The 22,172-nt window shown below is 33.7% G+C and overlaps 1 protein-coding gene across 1 annotated transcript; it reads right to left on the bottom strand.

The window, feature by feature from the left end:
- Positions 1-8,498: 8,498 nt before the first annotated feature.
- On the bottom strand, positions 8,499-16,584 carry LOC145558537 (uncharacterized). Its single transcript, XM_081619808.1, has 8 exons — positions 16,274-16,584; positions 15,751-15,863; positions 15,443-15,492; positions 11,133-11,366; positions 10,887-11,039; positions 10,199-10,294; positions 10,089-10,109; positions 8,499-8,872 (listed from the first exon to the last, which is right to left on the bottom strand). The coding sequence occupies exons 1-8, from the start codon at positions 16,543-16,545 to the stop codon at positions 8,705-8,707; spliced, it is 1,107 nt and encodes a 368-aa protein (XP_081475934.1). The 5' UTR covers positions 16,546-16,584; the 3' UTR covers positions 8,499-8,704.
- Between the last annotated feature and the right edge of the window lie 5,588 nt (positions 16,585-22,172).

Below are 22,172 nucleotides of genomic sequence, written 5' to 3'. Positions count from 1 at the left end.
TTTTTCCTCTCTTTGTATATTGGTCCAGGGGCTTTATTTTTTATTTTTAATACTCTGTAATTAACCCAATGTAAGAAGAGCTAAGTTATCCAATGCAGGCAAGCTTGAGCTCAACTTAATTCAACTCAACAATACAAAGAAATACAGTAAATCATTAAGTTGATACTCATTAGATGCAGAGCATATAGCATTATTAGGATGCATCATATCATAATCTCACATGAAAAGTGGTATCTTCTCTTCTAACAAGTAACAATAAACCTTTAAGGTAGGTTAGGATTGATAAGAGAACTACTCACACCTCCTTTCCTTCAAATCTAGAATATACATCTAGAGCCTAAGCATAAAGGCATTCTACTTCCTTTAAAAAACATGTACCTTGAAAAATTGCATCTTTTAAAGTTGTGGACTCTCATTTTACGCTCTTAATCCGAAAATTATAATCCAAATTTAGATGTCCTTCGCATCTCATAACAACGAATCTAATAGCAATGTTGAAAGCCACCTTTGTAAATTTCTACAATCCCCAAAATCAAAACCAAAGTACAATCTAAAGATCATAAATAAAAATCCTAAAAAATCGTATAGAATTAAAGTACCTTTTGATCGGATTTAATTTGTGGTAGCGCTTAACTGGACAAACCACAAAGTCACTGACAAATATTCATGAAATGATCAAATTGAAAGAATAGAAAGAGACATGAGGGGCTTCCGATTCATGAGGTAGTGCTCGGAAGTTGGTATATTTCCCTCGCTTATAGTGTTTATGGTTCTCCATTCACTTTAATTATCTACTATATTTTTTTCTTTCAAAATCCAACCAAATTTAGGAAAAATAGATGAATACCCAGACCCTAAAACTTAAAAAGGATAATTCCTTAAAATCTAAAATCAATCAAAACCTTATAAAACAATTGAAATTAAAATTGAAAAATACCTTTGAAGATTGTCAGTGACTTTGTGGTTGAAACTTGAAACCAATAATTCAACCGATTGAATGAGAAGATGAAAAGGGACGTAATAACATAGAGAAGATATACAATATTAAAAAAAATCTTGTAATATTAAATGGAGGCAAATGCGTAAATACACATTTTTAGGGTTATAATTGTCACAACACTATTCATAAGAGCAAGATTCTACTTTTTATAAAGTAGGGATATGGAAAAATGGAAATTAAAAATCCAACCTTTGCGCGATCTTCTCTAAAAAAAATCAACCTTTGCATAATCCCACAAAAATCTAACCTTTATACCTCACCTTCATCTAAAGATCCATTACCTGTTGATGACCGGTTTTTATAAGTTATATGCCACGTGTTAGTTATTAATAGGTCAATTTTTTTTTTTATTAATTATTAAAAAAAATTATGTATAAAAAAAATATCAAGAAACCCAGCTAGCCCCCCAACTCCTTCCCTGACCACCCAATCCCCATCGCCCATCGGCCTCCGGAAATCCGGAATCCAGCAACACCATTCCCCTCACCACCGGAAACCCACACCACTCCTCTCACTAGCACACACGCTACCCACATTCACCAATTTGCCACCCACAATCATAATCCCCAAACGCCGGTCGACCACCCCTATCCCCTTTCCCCCTTACCTTGTACGAATTCATCGACAAATTCCGGCCAAATTCAACGGTTAGATACATAATCGACGCGGAATTTTCCAGCAAAAATCAAATCCGCAAGAAAAACGAGGCTATTGTAGTTGGGTGGAATTATTCCCGCGAAGATTGATTCCGGTTGAAATTGGTGCAGGAGAGGAGGTGGTTTCGCCTAGCCCCGTCTAGCCTACCACCCACCACCAAAAACAACAGTTGGCACAATTGCAGCGGCAACCAGTCTTGCTCAACCCCCAAAATTGCACCACCTCAACCAAAATCGCACCACCTGAGTCGCACTTCATCATCTTCATTTTGAGGGTTTTTCAATTCAATCTTCGATGAAATGTGGGGTTGGTGGTTTCGGTTCTGGGTATGGGTTGAGTGGGGTAAGTGGTGGTGGTAGAGGTGGTGGCGCCGGCGGTGCGTGCTGAAATACGATTGGGGTTGGTGGTTTCAGCTTTTGAGGAGAGATGAGAGGGAAAAAGGAGTGAGAAGGGATAGTGAGAAGGGATAGTGAGAAAATAAAAAAAAAAACTTATTTATCAGGTCTCCAGTAAAATGGATCTGTTGGAGAAGGTGGGGTATAAAGGTTGGATTTTCTAAATATATATCAGGTCACCAGTAAAATGGATTTTTTAAATTTCCATTTTTCCTAAACATATAGGTATTTATATGATATGGAGTAGTGTATATTAATAGAAGATAATTAATAAGATAAAGGAAAAATATTAGTTACTTGTAAAGTATAAATATTATAGATAACTTACTCCATTCGTCCCTAAATTACATTTCAATTTCTAGCATTTATTTACTCACATAATAGAAAGTAGGAATGTAATTTAATTTAGGGACAGATGGAGTATTTTGAAACTATGAGCATTAACTTTTGTAATGAAATTTAGGTATTGAATTCCTAAAACTTCACAATTTGAAAGCTCAAAATTTTAATCTAAAATTACATTTGTAGGAAATACACAATATTTGAACAATTAATATACATAAAAAAAATGCATAAGAACATAATGTAAGAGGAAAAGTCTTCATAAGTGAAAATAATAAAAGATTATAATCAAAATATTTATCTTATGATATTAAAAATATGCTATTTATACTTGTAATATTTATAAAATTATAAGGTTAAATATTTTATTATATTCTTTATATGTATGGAAGTTTCACGTGGAATATTCACATTAAAATCATGTATATGATATGATCTCATATAAATACTCTACTAATATTTGCTTATATAAAAAATTTAAATTTTAAAATTAAAAAATAAAAAACTAAGACAGGGACACGTGTCAGCTATGGAGCTAGTGTACCCTATTTTAGTTTAATACTAGGACTAGAATAGGTCCTGTGCCATGCACGATTTTTTTAATTACCCCATATTTTCTTTTGATTGACAAATTGATTTTGTATAGCATAAAATATAAAAATTGTTAAATATCTTGAACAAAATTGAAATAACATGGAATATTTGATCAAGATCATATTCTTAAAAAATATTCCACCAAAATTACATCTTCTTGAAAGAAAAAAAATATATATTTTTACTTATTGTTCGTAATTAATTTCGTGTCAACTTAAAAATGGTAAATATTATTGCTCGGTTATATATTTGACACGGACACACCAAAAATTGACACGTGTCATTACTGGTGTGTCTTTTAGTATATAGTTATTGATATAGATAGATTGTTAAAATGAATTAATAATATAAACATATCCTACAAAATATTACCTAATTTACTTATTAGTGGCATGAACCATCGAATAGTGAAATTTTTTCTGTGGAGGCGGATGAACAATGCTCCGTGCATCCGTTTTTTTTATATGTCACGAATAAAAATTGGTCAGTTTTCTTCAAGAATTTCATATTATGATAACATTATATTTTGTTAACATTATGTCACAAATAAATATACATTATGACAATAAAAGAACATGGAGATAAAGAACATTATTTAACAGCATGTTCTTTTTCACTCTAGGTATATGTTCATTACTTTTTAATAGTATATTCTTTTCACTCTAGGTATATTTTCATTATAATTTAATAGTATGTTCTCTTCATTGTAACTATACATATGTTTATTACATTTGTATAATATGTTCATTCCTCTTTATTAAATATGAAAAATAACATTTTACTATATTATTTTAATGTAAATTGTATTATTTAGCACAACTTTTTCTGAAATTTGTTTGTTTGCTTGCTTTCTTTTTTCAAAATGTAATAATTGGTCAGTTTTTTTCAAGAATTTCATATTATTTCTCATTGCAACACCAAAACCACATAAATCACAAATTAATATAATAAAAAATTTCAATTTTCAACCAAATTTATAAAAAACAGACACTTGAACTCAAATTAAACAAGTATGAATGTTGAATCTGATCTTACCGTTTGTTTTTGTCTTTCATCTTGCACCAAAAATTTCGAAATTCATGAATTTTTTCTTAGAGTTTGATTAATTTGAAGCGATTTTCAGTTTTTTATTTTTATTTTTTTTGGGGAGAAAGATCATCTAGAGAGAGAAAACTCCTACAGAGAGAGTATATAGTTTGAAATGATTTGGAATTAGGGTGTGTTCTATTCACCTAATTTTTACTTATATGAACTTATTTGATCTCATATGAACTTGTCCGATCTTATCTGAACTTATTATCCCTTATTTTAGTTATAAATTAAACTTGGGTTGCCCTGATTAACCCTTATCACAACTTATCTGAACTTATCTTATTTGAACTTATCTTATTATTTTTTTTGGTGTTTAGAGAGCCACAAGGGCATGGGTGAGAATCGATCCCAAGATCTTTTGGAATCGGGAAGAAAGCTCTAACCACTTGAGCTATTCCTCACTCTCATAGACATGTACATTATGATATAACATGATGATGTACATTCTGCTTTTTTAAAACACAAATGCATTTTACAGCGGATGTACCATGCAGATCGTGCATTTGCCTGCAGGAGCCACGGATTGATCGAATAGAGATAAAAAAAATAGTGTGAGGACAATTCTTGAATAGTCATATAAAAAATAATACTAACAAATAAATGAGATCTTATTCTTTAGTATCAAACTATCGATTACTCTTGATTATAATTGTTTATATTGTAGTGTGATTAAGTCCGATCAATAATTTTTGTTAATAAGAATATTAGGAAGAAAAAAAAAACCAAGATATGTGCCAACATTTCGATATCTAACGAGATTTAAAATTAATGTGCATGCATGTCTAAAACTAGATACCAATTGGTTGTTGGTGTAGTGGTGATTGGGACTACACTTGGTAGGGAGGACCCGTGTTCGATCCCCCGCAACAACAATTGGGAGGGGACTGGAACCTAACCACCAGAACTGATCCCCGAATCCGGATTAGCCCAAAGGGTAAACCGGGTAGAACACAAAAAAAAAAGTCTAAAACTAGATAATTAAAAGGGGTATTAGGTTCAAAAGAAAGAATGTGAAATGCGCAAAGACGATGATTGTCACGTTAGACATAGGTCCCGTTTTTTAGAGCGGCTCTACTCAGATCAAATCTGTTTTACTCTGCTTTTAAATAATAATAATAATAATAATAATAATAATAATAATAATAATAATAATAATAATAATAATAATAATAATAATAATAATAATAATAATAATAATAATAATAATAATATGGAAAAAATTGATTTTAATAATCCCACCTTTAATTGGTACGCCGTTAATAATCCCACCTTTTGATTATTATCTAATAATCTCAGCTTTATGTTGCAGTCTCTTCTACTGGTCCCTGGCCTGTTAGTAACCCTGGCCTGAGATTATTAGATAATAATCAAAAGGTGGGATTATTAACAGCGAACCGGTGAAAGGTGGGAATATTAAAATCAATTTTTCCTAATAATTAATATTTAGTAATAATAATAGTTAATATTATATGTGGGACGATCCAAGATCTACTACATGTGGGACGAAGGTTAATAACTTGCATCATATGGAAAATTGGAAGAGAACAGGTTGCTAAGGCACATGACATTGCGAATAACTGTAGAGTCAACTTAAATAGCTATACTGTTTAGTTTTGTTTAGAATTTGTTGTTGTAAAAAAAAAAAAATAATTAATATTATATTGATGATAATAATTGATAAAAGATATATAGAAAAAAGCTATGATAAAATCTGTATTTTAGTTTTTGTAAGGATCTCAATTTTAATTCTAAAATAAAAAATTAAAAAAAAATTAAAAAAAAAACTAGATAAAGCTCGTGCGATGCATGGTTTGTTTGAATTTTTTAAAATATTTTTTTTATATATGTGCTAAATTTTTTTACATATTTAGATAAAATTTCTAATATCAAAAGATAATATTTTTTATTTAATTAGTTTAAACTTTAAAATCTCATTCGCCAATTTTGCTTGTGTGGGATTTGAATGATTTAATTCTAAAAAAAAAAATAATTTCTTATTTGATTGGTTACATATATACATATAAGATTCATTTATGAAGTGGTATATTGTGAATAATAAAATTATCAAATATTCCAAGTTTATAACCTTGTACTATCTGATAATTTTAATACTTATAGGTTTCTTTAAATAATAAATAATAATAATATTAATAATAAATAAATAATAATAATAATAAAAATAAATAATAATAATAATAATAATAATAATAATAATAATAATAATAATAATAATAATAATAATAATAATAATAATAATAATAATAATAATAATAACAATTTTAAACACATCAATTATTATCATAAATGTTATATTAATTATTATTAGGATTTTTTGTGAAAAACTACCTTTTATATACAACTTTTTGTGAAAAACTACCTTATAAAAAAATTGTTGTAAATGACTACTTCTTTTTGAAAAAATGTTGTAAATATCTACCACTTGCCGGAATCTCGCCGTTGACTTACTTTTCCGGCGTTGACTAGACCACTTGGCGGCTTTTTCCCGTTTTCGACCACCCCCACCCCTCATCCTCCTCCCTTTTTCAGTTTTCGACCACCCCACCCCCTCGCCGTCAACTCCCCCTCCCTTTGTCCAGTTTCAAACTGCCCCTACCCATACCCCTTCCGGAAAATTGCGCTTGTTGCCCCTCCGCCTTCCTTCCCGATTTTCGACCATCCCCACCCCCTGCAAGCCCTCTTTTTCCCTAGCCATCCTTACCCCTTCTTGCAAACCTCCTTTAATCTAGTCGTCCCTACCCCTTCTTCCCCGCAACCACCATTAAAACCAACCTTCAATGTCTTTGAAACCTGAAATTAAAAAAAAAAACAAAAAAAACCCCAAATCCAGAAATTGAAAAGGGTAAGGTTTTCGAGGGGGTCGAAGGAGGGTGGGCGGGATTTTGAGGGTGAGATATGGTGGGTGAGATGAAATTTGGCCAGAAATTGATAACTTGTTTGAGAGGTTTCGAAGTATTCGGGGCCGAAAATCAGAAAATTGATAATTTGTTTGAGGGGTGGCCGGGAATGGCTGTCGAAAATGGAAGTGGGGGTGGTCCGATTGTGAGGGCTGCAAGAAGGGGCAAGGGATGGCTAAAAGGATGGCTGCAGGGGTGGCGGTGGTCAGAAATTGGAAAAGGGAGGCGGAGGGGGTGGGTGGTGGTCGAAATTTTGTAAAGGGAGGCGGAGGGGGTGGGGATGGTCTAGTCAACGTCGGAATTAAAAGTCAACGGCAAGATTCTGACAAGTGGTAGTTATTTACAACATTTTTTTAAAAAGAGGTAGTCATTTACAACAATTTTTTTAAAAGGTAGTTTTTCACAAAAAGTTGTATATAAAAGGTAGTTTTTCACAAAAAATCCTTATTATTATTATTACTAAATATTAATTATTATTATTGTTATTATTTGAAAGCAAAGCACTGCAAATTTCTTTTGAGTAGAGCAGAGCAGAGCAACTCTAAAGAACGGGGCTATAGAATGTTGTGCTGAGCGTAAGATGATGCATCAGACCTGATGTCAGGTATATTAAGAGGCGGTCAAAAGTTAACCATTTAATCTTACCTAAACAGTGAACGCCACCACCCTGCATCCACCTCGTTCTTAGCCGCTCTCCTCAAGCTACTCTTTTTCTCTCGTTTTTTCCTTCTTTACCTTATTCTTTCTCCTCCTCAAACCTAACATTGCCCAACTACCCTATAGAAGTCACCACCCAAGCCGAAAAGTGATAGGCCGGTGACTTTGTGGTGGAATGGTGGGAAGATGGTAGAAATAGTGGTTGAGAAGAGAAAGGGGAAAATCGGAGCTTTCGATGAAAACAAGTGTAGACGATCAATGTTAGAAAGTGGCAGTCAACGTCAAAAAATGGTAGTCAACGGCCGATTCATATCAAAGGCCTTAGTCAACAACAAAATAATGCATTTAAAGGTCCAAAAGTGCCACAATCTTTATTAAGTCATTTCTCACAAAAGTACTACGTATCTATACTATATACTAAAGTAATCACCAGAGTTATCCCTTAAGTACACATGTCACATTCACAACAAAAATTTTCCCGCCCAAATATTTTTTAGCTTTTTTTTTAAATTTCTTTTTTTCCCTTAAAAAATAACATGATAAAAAAAATTTAATGAAAAAAAACTTACAATAATTTATAAAATATTTTAAATAATGTATCTAACATGAGAATTTTAAGGATAGACATGATATGAATTCAAATTCAAAAATAAAAAATGTTACATATAAGCCATTTCATTTAAACTAACTCCATTTTAATTGAATTTTATTAATTAATTTATTTATTTTTATTTTCAAGTCTTATTATCATAAATCCGTGCATTTGCACGGGGATAAAACTAGTTAACATTAAAGCTCATTTTTGACAAATTTTCCTTATATTGAATGCCTTGATGATCTTTATAATTTATGCGGAGTAACAAACAAAGTTGCTCATAATTTATACATGCTTTGATGACTACATGCAAATAATGTCCTTAAAAAAATGGAATATATAGGCCATCGATGAACCAACCTTATCTTTTACAGTTGCTTTCCTAGAGTTGGTTTTGGGTCATAATGCTGTTATGTTACTGAATATACATAATATATGCTGCCTTCAATGCGGAAACTTAGTGTGGAACTGTTGCTGTGACTGTCCTATGCCTGGGATCAGTAAGAATCGTTTGAACATTAATAAATCCAGCTCCCCTCAACGCAGATTCCAAATCAAGCAGGTAATATTCATCAAGAAATGGTTCTGTGCTCTTCATTAACGTAAATAGTACTGGAGACAGTTCCTGAAATGAAACCAACAGCGAGCCGTTTAGTTTAAACTGCAGTGCAATGATAACAATGAGTCCTAGAGAATTGAGAATTGAGAATTGAGAATTTGAGATGTGAGATACCAGAAGGAATTGAGAATTTGAGATGTGTTGTTTTGCATTCTTCACTTCCATAGTAATGAAAATTAATACTACTCTCATAACTTGAAAGCTTTGAAGATAAGTATACGCAGTACAGTTTTATGCCACTGATAAATACTTTCCAATTGGGGAATCATTTGTTATATACTACGTAGTGTAAGTGTATAACTGTTTGCTCCATTTCCTTTTTTGGAGTCAATGTTCACTAACTTCGACTATGATTTCATATTGATATGGGATCTAGAATTGACTAGCTATGTGGGATCTAGTTAAATTCGCTAAAAAAATAGATTCACAGAATAACTTTTTACATATTTCACTGATACAAAATCAAAGATTTTGATGGTCAAACCGAGTAAAAAGCATAATGAAAACAATAAGGGACGGGGGGATTATCAACACCATCTATTTCTTACAAACCACAAAATATTCAGATCATGAAGTAGCAACAGGATCCCGAGTAGCATGCATTCATGCTGAATGCTCAAGTGGAGCAAGTAAGACAAAAGGTTTTCCCATTTCAGCTTAACCTACAGAAACTAAAATTACACAACATTTACTCATAATTCCCAATTAAAAGATAGGGGTGGTCTCTAATTCTTTTGCATGACATACTCCTTACATGATATAATCAAATTGCATACATATTACACTAATTAAAATATACAAAGAAAACTACATCAGCTTAAGTATAGATAATTGGGTTTTTAATGAGTCTACATTTCAAGAAACATAGGGAATGTCAGAAGGATGAGGAAGCAAATATTACGATTCCCTATGAATCCAAAGATCTGTAATGGTTCATTGCATAGTTGTCGTAATCCAAAGATATTATAAGGACATTTTTGAAAGGAAACATCATCAAAAGGGAGTTACAGCGATAGGCATAAGCTATGCCTTAATATTCTTAAAAAAAATAAATAATAAAACATATATGAAATATTACTTTAAAACACCTCACTTGTCCTAGGTCGGTCTCAATTCAATAAATACAAGAATATAACACCAGCAACAATTATTATATATTAAAGCTTAAAGTAAATTGTAAACACAACTAATGCACAAACTAGATGCAGGTTAGAAGTTTTACCTGAAGTTTCTTTGACTTGGGCTGCAGATGAGGAAAAAACATAAATGCTTAGTATATCAAAGCAATAGCAGTGGGAAAAAAAGTTGATAAGAGATTAATGTATAACTCACTGAATTATCTGTGATAGCAATGGTGCCCCCTGGTCTAAGAAGCCTGAATGCTTCCTTCACCAAATTAACTGTCGCTTTTGCTGGACATTCATGAAGCTGGATATGTGAGCAAAAAATTAGTGAATACTCACTTAACTAAGTTCTCAAAAAAAAAAAAAAAAAAAAAAAAAAAAAAAAAAAAAAAAAAAAAAAAAAAACTATTTCTAAGTTCTTGAAGACTACAATGAACATGTATATGGACAACATTTTTCATGATACAACTTTATTCAACCAGAGATCTACCACAGTATTTGGTTAGCTTTGTTGGAGTCTTAAATTACCGAGTTACAGAATTTCATGGCATACTAGTTTTTCAGTGTTCAATTATTAAGGTTATATGACAACACACTCCTTTATAGCTGATGACTGTGAAGCCTGCTGCTAGTAATGCATCCCTCACATTTATATCTTATCGTTGACTTCATTTTTTACTACCTACTCAGATATAGGATGAGAAAATCAGGAAAAAGTAACATGAGACTACATACACTACACATAGTTGAATTGTAAATTTCGGTTATTTTTGCTTGCACTGATCAAAAGAAAGCAATGGGAAGAGAGGTTTATATAGAGATCAAAGGCATCAGTCAGAGACTGTTACTATCACAGATTCACATGGATTAGATTAAGAAGTTTAGGTGATACATACAACATAAGCAATTGAGACAATGTCAAATGACTTGGCCGGCAAACCCGTATCTTCACCATTTGCATGAACCCACTTTATGCATTTTCCACTTGATGATCCATTTTTCTCTTTGTATTGAGCAACAGCCAAAAAATAAGGTGACAAGTCCAACCCCTGCAACAGTCAACTGTAATTATCTTACTACAATAAAAAGCTTGATGAAAAAACATTTTACATGATCTACATTGCATAAAAACAAAATCTTACAGTGACATTAGCAGAAGGAAATTTGTTGGCCAGAAATCTTGTGCTCCAACCTACAGAGCATCCTATGTCTAAGATGTCCGCAACTACAGAATTACCAGAGTATTCCAGATGATGTTGCTCAATTACTCGAAGCCAATTCCCACGTACTACTTCAATTGCTTCATCCAGGGAAGCAGCATCAGGTATAGCTCTTCTAGTAATTGACATGGTGGCAGGCTCTGCTTCTGCTGCAGCCTACATTCACAAATGCAATCAGTAACAAATTGCACTCTTGGACCATTTCACATTTGAACAAAGATTTTATACAAGTTTGGATGCTTAGAAGGTTAGAAAGTTTATCCCAGGTATAATATTTGTTCCTATGAAAAGTTCCCTAATAAGTTTTCAGGTTTTGCATCCTAGAAGCAAAAGAACATCAGTTTGCAAGCTTGTGCCATTGAAATTTCTGTCTCCCATGTTGTGCAGTGTTAAATATACTGTATATATTTGTTAGTCAAAGGAGATAATTACTCTCATAATTATCCTCCTAGTTTATAGCCTTAGATATACGTGTATAGTATAGTTGGTTTCCTAGTTTATAGCCTTAGATTATGCTCAAGTCTTTGTATAATTATTCGGTACAGAGGAATAACAAAGCAAGGAAAACATTCCATAAATCTTTCATGGTATCAGTTGCCTAGGGCACGAATCCTTCATCTCTTCCGCTGCAATCCTCGGTTTACCGCTCACTATTATCCTTCTTTCTTCTTCTCTTTCATCTCTTTCTTCTCCATGGGTGAATCCAAATCCTCATCCTTTCATCCGGCTCTTGCCGTACCCAACATCAAGAACAATATTTCCATTACCCTTGAAATGGAAAATTCCCAATACTCTACGTGGGCGGAATTGTTCAAAATTCACGCAAAATCTCATCGGGTTCTTCACCATATCATTCCCCCTGCTGACAAAGATAAAAGCAAGGAGAGGGTTCCATCTACCGAGGAAGAACAGGAACTATGGGAAACCCTTGATGCCATGGTTATATCGTGGATATATGCAACCATCTCTCGTGATCTCCTCAACACCATTATCGAACCGGATGCTATGGCCATGGAAGCTTAGAATAGGCTGCGTGATATATTTCAAGACAATCAACATTCTCGGGCCGTCACTCTTGAGCAAGAGTTTTCCAATACTCAATTGGAGGACTTTCCTAATGTTTCAGCATACTGCCAACGTCTGAAATCGCTTGCCGATCAACTCAAGAATGTAGGAGCACCAGTGTCGAATAGTAGAATGGTTCTTCAACTGGTGGGTGGCCTCACAAAGGCGTACAGTGGCGTGGGAACGCTCATAAGGCAGAGTTGCGGGAAATTTTCTGAAAGAGGCCCACATTTCTTAGCCTTTAAGGCCCACATTTCCACTCAATTTGAGCGCAATATTAAAAATATTCAATGTGATAATGGGCGGGAATTTGATAATGGACCTTTTTGGGATTTTTGTAAGAAAAATGGGTTGTCTTTCCGTCTTTCTTGTCCTCATACATCTCCTCAAAATGGGAAAGCCGATTGGAAAATCCGTACTATTAATAATATCTCTCGTACCCTTCTTGCCCATGCATCTCTAACTCATTCATTTTGGCATCATTCTTTGCAAATGGCAACATATCTCCTTAATATTATTCCAAGTAAAGGGTTGGGAAATAAATCTCCTCTTGAGGTTCTTTACAAAAGAGTGTCGTCTTATGCTCATTTAAAGGTTTTTGGGTGTTTGTGTTATCCCTTAATTCATTCTACAACTATTCATAAGTTGCAACCTAGGTCAATGCCTTGCGTTTTTTTAGGGATTTCCTAGTAACCATCGTGAGTATAAGTGCTTTGATTTATCTACTAATAAAATTATTGTGTGTCGGCATGTTTTGTTTGATGAAAATGTCTTCAGTTGCATTCTCCACCTCCCCATTACTATGATTTCTTTGACAGTGGCATTTCTCCATATGTTATCAATCATTTACAGAACTCTGGCCTCACGCCAACTCCACAAGCCCAAACACTGCAGCCCACAAATTCTCCTTCCAAACCGGTCCACCATGTGTCTTCACCTTCACAACCGGACCCCTCATCACCTCAAACACAACAGCCCACTTCCCCGGCCCAACCCGCACCACCATTGCTTGACCAGATTAGCAGCCAGAGCCGTGACCAAAAGTAGGAATGGGATTTTAAAGCCCAATCCGAAATACTCTTGTAATACTGCGATTGTGAGGTCTCCTCTACCTCCTAATCCGGTTGAGGCTTTGCGGGATCCGAATTGGAAAATGGCCATGGATGATGAATATAACGCTCTTATTAAAAATAAGATGTGGGAGTTGGTGCCCCGTCCACCTGATGTGAATATTATTCGTTCTATGTGGATTTTTACTCATAAAGTCAAATCTAATGGTGATTTTGAGAGGCATAAAGCCCGTCTTCTAGGTGATGGTAAAACTCAACAGGTTGGCATCGATTGTGGTGAGACGTTTAGTCCGGTTGTCAAACCAACTACAATCCGTACTGTTCTTAGTCTCTCTTTGTCGAAGGCATGGCCTATACATCAGTTGGATGTCAAAAATGCTTTCTTACATGGTGAATTGCAGGAAACTGTCTATATGCATCAACCAGTTGGTTACAGAGATCGGGTTCATCCGGATTATGTTTGTCTCTTGCGTAAGTCACTTTATGGACTTAAGCAGGCACCCAGGGCTTGGTATAAGCGGTTTGCTGATTATGTGTTGTCTCTTGGCTTTACTAACAACACGATGGATAATTCTTTATTTTCTATCGGAAAGGGTATGACATGGCTTACATATTATTGTATGTTGATGATATCATTTTGACAGCTTCTTCTAATGCTCTCCGATGTTCTATCATGTCACTTCTTAGCTCTGAATTTGCTATGAAGGACCTTGGCCCACTTAATTATTTTTTGGGTATGGCTGTGACTCGCCATAAGGGTGGTTTGTTTGTTTCACAGCGTAAATATGCCGAGGAAATAATTGACCGTGCAGGGATGTCAACGTGTAAACCGTCTCCGCCGGTTGACACAAAGTCGAAGGTTGGCGCTACTACTAGTGCTAGTTTTGATGATCCATCTCTGTATCGCAACCTTGCAGGGGCTCTCCAATATCTTACATTCACCGGCCGGATATTTCTTATGCCGTTCAGCAGGTTTGTCTACATATGCATGACCCGAGGGTTGATCATATGTCTGCTCTCAAACGGATTATTTGGTATGTGCAGGGTACTCTTGATTTTGGATTACATCTTTATCCATCTTCTATTTCTTCTCTAGTTGCATATACTGATGCAGATTGGGGTGGGTGCCCTGATACGAGACGTTCAACGTCTGGCTATTATGTTTTCTTGGGTGACAATCTGATATCTTGGTCATCTAAACGCCAACCCACGTTGTCAAAATCCAGTGCAGAGGCCGAATATAGAGGGGTGGCAAATGTTGTCTCCGAATCATGCTGGATTCGGAATCTTCTCTTACAGTTACATTGTCCGATTAAAAAGGCTACTCTTGTGTATTGTGACAATGTTAGTGCTATTTATTTATCAGGAAATCCAGTTCAACATCAACGTACAAAACACATTGAAATGGATATTCATTTTGTACGAGAAAAGGTTGCACGTGGGGAAGTTCGGGTCCTACATGTGCCATCACGATATCAGATAGCGGATATTTTCACCAAAGGACTTCCGCGAGTTTTATTTGAGGATTTTCGGGACAGTCTTAGCGTCTGTTGCCCTCCCGCTTCCACTGTGGGGGTGTGTTAAATATATTGTATATATTTGTTAGTCAAAGGAGATAATTACTCTCATAATTATCCTCCTAGTTTATAGCCTTAGATATACGTGTATAGTATAGTTGGTTGCCTAGTTTATAGCCTCATATTATGCTCAAGTCTTTGTATAAATATTCGGTAGAGAGGAATAACAAAGCAAGGAAAACATTCCATAAATCTTTCATGCAGCTTGTGCCTCACTGCCTATATCTGATTTCTTAAGAAGGCTGACGTAACTAATCTATTTCCATGGTATCTAGAGCCATTGAAATTTTTTGGCTAAACCGATAATATTCATTAAACATTATAAGGCTTGTTTGAATTCAACCCACAAATTAGCCAATGCTTATCAGTGTTCTTAGTGCGGTTAATAGAAGGCTTCCACACATCTAACCCTTTTATAATCACAACCAACTCATTCTCCACAACAAATAAAAGCACCATAATAAATGTGGTAGGGGTCTAAAAAATAACTACAAAAATACAAACAAGAATCAGCAATTACCAGCCATGAAAGGTTTCCTTCATCATAAGCATGGAAAGGATTTAGATAATCTGCAATGACAACACAATGGTCCAACATTATCATCCTAAATTTTTCAAAACCAAACAAATCAATATTTTTTTCCTAACTAAATCACTCACCCATTAAAGGATTATAACATCATGATTTCCATCTTGTTTACCAAGTTTCTAATACTACAACAGTAAAGCATATTAACTCATTGTTTAAGCCAAACCTAAACTTAGTTCGGATACAAAACAACCACATTATAAGCCTTGCAATTAGATACAAGAGAGAAGAGAATTTACAATCTGGATACACAATATTCGGGTTTTGAACGCTCTCCATCTCGTTGTAGACCTCCGATTCCAATATTTCCTTAGTCATCTCCCTCCATGGTATATCTGTTTTCTCAGCTGTACTGTTTCACATCCCACAACTTAAAAAAAAAAAAAAAAAATTCGCTGACAGTAAAGATAACTGAACTAAGTAAAGGAAATTAAGACCATTTCACAAAACCCAATGTACACAATTCAAAGCAATAATTCAAATGCCTAAAAACTTAGTTGATTAAAGTCTCGAGGTAAGACATCTACTACCCAAGACCTCGGATTTAATCTCGTTTACAGCCTTTTGTGACTCTCTCCACACCAAAAACTAAACAATTTCTACTAATTCGAGCAAAACAATAAAAACCCATCTATTCAAATCTGTCCTATTGTACTACAACAATTTCAGAATCAATTTTTTTGCTGAAAACACAAAAACATATCTCAGGAAAATCCAAATAAATTGAAAATTCAAGTGAAAATAAAAAGAAAAAGGGTAGACCTGATAAGGGCTTGTCTAGCACCAAATTTCATGACAGAATAAAGGGGTTTGAAGGAAATAAGAGCAGCAACAAGACGAGAAAGAGGGGTTTGACCAGTCCATTTGGGTCTATCGAGATTTCCCTCTTCGTATGACTCCATTGTTGAGGCCATCATTTGAACTGTGAGTGAACGACGAGCTGAAGTTTTTGATGTTTTGTGGTTTTTAATTGAGCTGCCATTACCATTGCAGTTGAGGAAGGTTGAGGTCGGAGTTTTGGAATACAACGCCATTGATGATGCAGACAGTGAGTCAGTGAGGTCTGTGCGGGGGAGAATGAAGAAAGGATTGTCCTTGTCTTCATGGATAATGTTTAAACTTATTACAAAGTTGGGTCTAAGTTTTTTATTTTTTCACTTTTTGGTACCTAAGTTTTTTTTTTTCACCGTTTGGGACTTAGAGTCCACTTTCCGGCCAAAAAGTAACTAAGGTGAGTTAAAAAAACATAGTCCCTTAGTTAAAAAACATAGTCCCCTATTAAAAAACTTAGTCCCCTAAAAAGTAAAAGGTAAATTTGTATTTCCACACCTAACAACACTCCTCCAATTACTCAATTCTCCACTAATCTGAGTGATTATTTTAGGGACATTTGAGCCACATCCATATGGGAAATCTCTTGTATGATGAACTGATTTCATATCCGATAAAATCACAAAGGGTAAATTAGCATTTCCACACCCCAAACCCACATACAGGTGGAAAATACGAGAAAATGTAATCCTAGCATTATAATTATTACTACTTTTACTTCCCTAATTCATAAAACGTGAGGGACTAAGTTTATATTTTTATTAATGCTTCCACTTTCATTATTGTCATTATTCAATTTCAATATTTAATGATGTTCATAAGAATATGAAATAACACTGATTATAAAGTTAATCATACTTATGCCAATTTGTTAATTTTAAAACTGGAACAAAAAATAAACTTTTTATTTTTTATTTTTTTAAAAATTTTAAGGAAACTTAAACTACACAAAACGAGCTTTAATAAACTCTTTTTATATACGCGTATAAAATACTCCGTAAAAAAAATCAATTTTCTAAGTTGAACACATACAAATCAAATCTTTGTATCATATAATATATTGAAGAGAATAAAAACATACCAAAAAAATTGCATATATAATCAACACATCCAGAAAATAAAACCAATCAAATCAAAAGAAAAAAAAAACATGAAGTTATCAAGAACATAAATCACTTTAAACCTTGAAACAAAACCTTATGGTGAAAAAATAAAATCCGAGCATCGAGAAAAAATTATAAGAACTTATGTTTTTGGAATTGCCATGTATTAAATGAAGGGACTAAGTTTATTTTACAAGAAATTTAATAAAAGGTACAGAAATTCAATTAAGGGATTAAGTTTTTGCTCCGATGAGTTAAACTTAGGTTAGTTTGCTGGATTATTAACTAGAGGTCCCAAAAGGTGAAATAAAAAAAACTAAGGTCCCAAAAGGTGAAAAAACTAAAAACTTAGTCCCCATTCTTATACTTAACTCAGTTTCATATGTGGCTGGCACAATTTTTTTAAAAAAAATTATTTTTCTCTCTCCTCTTTTCTTTTTCTTCAAGCTAGAACCTTCATCTCATTTTCTCAGAGAACGTAACACAAATTTCGCAATCGTTGTCTTCATGGTTCGTTCGTCGATGGTTCATTCATCGGAAGTAGTGGTTTCGCTGGGAGGGTAGTGGTGGTTTAGTGACTCCGTTGCCGGAGAACAAGTTCAAGGTTTTTAAGGCCAAATTCAGCCATGAAAACTCTAGATCTAGAATTTTCATTGTCAAATTTGGCCTTTTTAGCCATATTTGAAGTGATATTCGAAACCATTGTTAACATTTTAAGGTATTTGTTTGACTTGATTTTTTTTTTTTAATAATTTGGTTGGATCGGGGTTTGTTTGTGGGTTAAGGGCTACTGGAAAACCATTTAGGTTGGTAGTGGTTCGTTGGTGGTGGTTTTTGGTGGTAGTTTTTAATTGGTGGAGGGTAAGGGGTTACTAGATCCGGTCAGGGGTTACCAGGTGGTCCGGTTAGGGGTTACTAGGTCGGCGGTCAGGGGTTACTTGGGGTTACTCGGTCGGTTAGGGGTTACACTAGGTCGGTTAGGGGTTACTTCGGGTTACTAGGGGTTACTAGGTCGGTTAGGGGTTACTTGGGGTTACTAGGTCGAGGGTTACTTGGGGTTACTAGGTCGGTTAGGGGTTACTTGGGGTTACTAGGGGTTACTAGGTTAGGGGTTAGTTGGTCAAGGGTTACTAAGTCAGTAAGGGGTTACTTTTGTCTTGGGGTTACTTTGTCTGGGGGTTACTTTGTCATTTGCTTATTTGGAAACATGCCGCATGGTGCGGCCAGCCGCACCAGAAACCCACAGTAAACTTATTTATTAAAAAAAAAAAATTTATTCCATTGGTTTTTACTTTATTTTTTAAACTAAGTTAGAACCCGTACGATGCACGATTTATATAAAATTTATTTTTATAATTTGTACATTAATGGATAAATATAAATAAGAATATGCACCTTGTACAAAATATCTGTATTTTGAAAATTTTAGATTTTTATCAAAATTATGATATAATACCTGTTCAACTTTGTCTGATACATATTTTAATGTAGGAGTCTATTTATTAGTGTACAACTTAAAATTATTTCATTTTTTAAGGATAAATTGATATGTTGTATTTGTAATATATAAGTTTCTATTATTCAAATTTCAAAATCTATTAAATATAATAGCTAAAAAAAAAAAAAAAAAAAAAAAGAAGATGACATCATCATGCATTTAGGCGGGAAAATTTTTATTATGAGAGTGACATATGGACAATGATGACATCAACAAAGTTTTGTTTTAGTAATAGTTAATAGACTAGCTTAAGTGTGCCCAAAAAAAAAAAAACTTAGGCCCCGTTCTTTAGAGCTGTTCCGCTCAAATTAAATCTGCTCTGCTCTTTTCAAAAGAGATTTGCTCTGCTCTGCTCTGTTCTATTTTCAAAAAATAATTAATAATAACAACAATAATAATTAATATTCAATAATAATAATTAATATTCAATAATAATAATAATTAATATTGTATTGATGATAATAATTTATTATTTTGAATAATTATGATAATTATTGATATTGAAAATAATTTTAATAATATTAATATTAATAATAATTAATATTTATTAATCATAATAATAATAAATAATAATAATTATCAATAATAATATTTAATAATTCAAACTATTAATAATTAATACTTAATAATATTATTAATTAATAATTTCTAATAATTATAACAATTCTTTCAAAAAAATAAATAAATAAATAAATAAATAAATAAATAATAATAATAATAATAATAATAATAATAATAATAATAATAATAATAATAATAATAATAATAATAATAATAATAATAATAATAATAATAATAATAACAACAACAATAACAATAGCAACAACAATTAATAAAAATTTATTTTGTAAACATTTGATATTAGAATCGCAATGTGTAGAAACATTTTATGTGGCTATTGATTGTTAGTTCATTGAGTTGAATTATTTTTCAAATCTTTCCATACATTTTAAGATTTACAAAAAAAAAAAAAGGAGGTTGTTTTCAAGTATTACTTTTTTATATTATGATTATTTTTAGGGTAAAAAATATATGATTAAGACAAATTTATAAGTAAAATCATTATTACTCATTAAATCATAAAATTTTGTGAAATAAATATAAGTAAACCGTTGTCTTTTATTTTTCTACTATTAACATATATTAAATATGGTACACATATATTTATGTTTTCACTCACCTAAATCGTATATGTTAATATGCACCTAGTAGTAGTAGTAGTAGTAGATAAAATCTGCTCTGCTATCCTGAAATCTGCTCTGCTCTGCTCTACTGAAATTTAATCTGCTCTATTCTGCTGACCCCTACTCTGCTCTGCCCAGAAGCTCAAAAGAACAGGTGTAGACACCTAAAAATGTCTCCCCAAAACCAAACCCGATGATAAATAACCTTTCACCGCCACTACTGGTCGGGTTTAGTATTTAATCCCGAGAGTGCTTAAAATTCTTAAATGGTCCATGGATTAGTCTTGATGTTTGGTAAAAGCATAGTTTTAATTTCAGCCCAACTTATTTTGGCCCAAACCTTTTTATTTTATTGTTTTTTATTTATTTTTGGCCCGAACCTTTTATTTATTTTTATTTAATTATTTTCTTATTTTAGCCCGAATAATAAAAGCCGGAAAAAAGCCCGAAATTATTAATCGGCACTTAAAAAGCCGAAAGAAATTAGGGTTAAAAATGAATTTAGACGGAAAAATGGACTGGAAGTTCCCACGCCACGGCAGGCTGCCACCGTGTCACGGGAATCCTTCCCGTCTGACGGTGGGACTTCCCGTGACACGGGAGGTCTGCCGTGACACGGGACGTTCCGTGTCCTTTCCGCGTAAACCCTTAACGCGTTTTTCATCCCGTTTTCTGAAAATTTCCCGCGTCACTCCAAAACTGTACCGTGTCACGGGAAAGTGTACCGTCTGACGGTGGGGCTTCCCGTGTCACGGTACAGTCTGACCGTGTCACGGGATACTTTTTTAGGGTTTTTATCATTTTAGGGTTCCGTGTGCTCCCTCAGCACATTTTCCCTATAAATACCCCCTCATTTCTGATGAACGAGGCACCGAGAATTTTATTATTTTTATTTTCTCTCTTCTATGCTATTAGCCTAAACACTAGCCTACCCTTTTCACTTCAAAATTCCTTTTTCAAGCACTCAAAGGAGTCCATATTTTACTCGAGGTTCTGTCCTTAAGCCAAGGCGTGAAAGGTAGAACTGTTTGAGGGTTTGGCCCCAAAATCAACTTTATTTCATTTAATTTAATTTAGTTATTATTTTATTATTTTCTTGAAGTTACTAACTCGTTTATTATTTTGTAGTTGCAAACAAACAGAATCAAAGTAAGGATCATGCTCCTTTATTATTATTATTATTTTTCTAACGATTTTGTGTTGTTGGAATTGTGATTAAATTGGTTTTAATATTAATATTTGTTCTATTATATTTATTGATCACCATATTGCATGCTAAAGGGAATATGTAATTGAAAATCACGCCTAATAAGATAATTTGGACAACCGGTTTAGGATCCTTTTTAATCTTGTTATTAATTGAAGTGATCACCAAATTTTTAGAATTATGTGTGCATTAATATTAAACCAATTTAGTTAAATAATAGTTTGGAGCGAATTGAATTATTGTTTGTATGCCTTTGAGATCACAGGAATGCTTTTCAATATAAGAATCGAGTAGAGGCCAATACGAGCGAATGTGACTCCATGACTCACTTCGTACCATCATCCCCGATCCTCCTTTCGTGGTTCCGAACCATATGGAGTTAGTAATCTCATGGATTATGAATGGGGTGTAACCTTCACGGGTCAATCGTCGTTGCCTATCGTTGTCCCTTATCGTGGTTGCCTTTTTATGATCCGTGAACGGTTTACAAGTTCCTTAAAAACTTGTTGGCGACTCCCTACTTTTTTGTCCCTAATCGTATATGTCAATTCCCACTTCCTATGAGTGTCAAGCATATTCACAACATGCTTTTTACGTAGGCGCACTTCGAACGACGCCTACAATTTGGCGACTCCGCTGGGGAGGATTCTTAATTATTTATCGATTTGAGTGATCGGTATTTAATTAAGATGAGTGGATGAGACTTGAAAGATTCTTGAAAAAATATTCCTGTGATTAATTTGGCATTTTTGCATCTGCATAGACGTTTTAGCGTCGCATTCAGGTCTGTCCCGTAGGAAAAATTGGATAACTTGGTTGCGCGCGAAGGAAAACAGGG

Source organism: Chenopodium album, chromosome 9 (assembly GCF_948465745.1).
Source record: "Chenopodium album chromosome 9, dcCheAlbu1.1, whole genome shotgun sequence".
Taxonomy (NCBI): domain Eukaryota; kingdom Viridiplantae; phylum Streptophyta; class Magnoliopsida; order Caryophyllales; family Amaranthaceae; genus Chenopodium; species Chenopodium album.
This window is presented reverse-complemented; position numbering and strand designations above follow the sequence as displayed.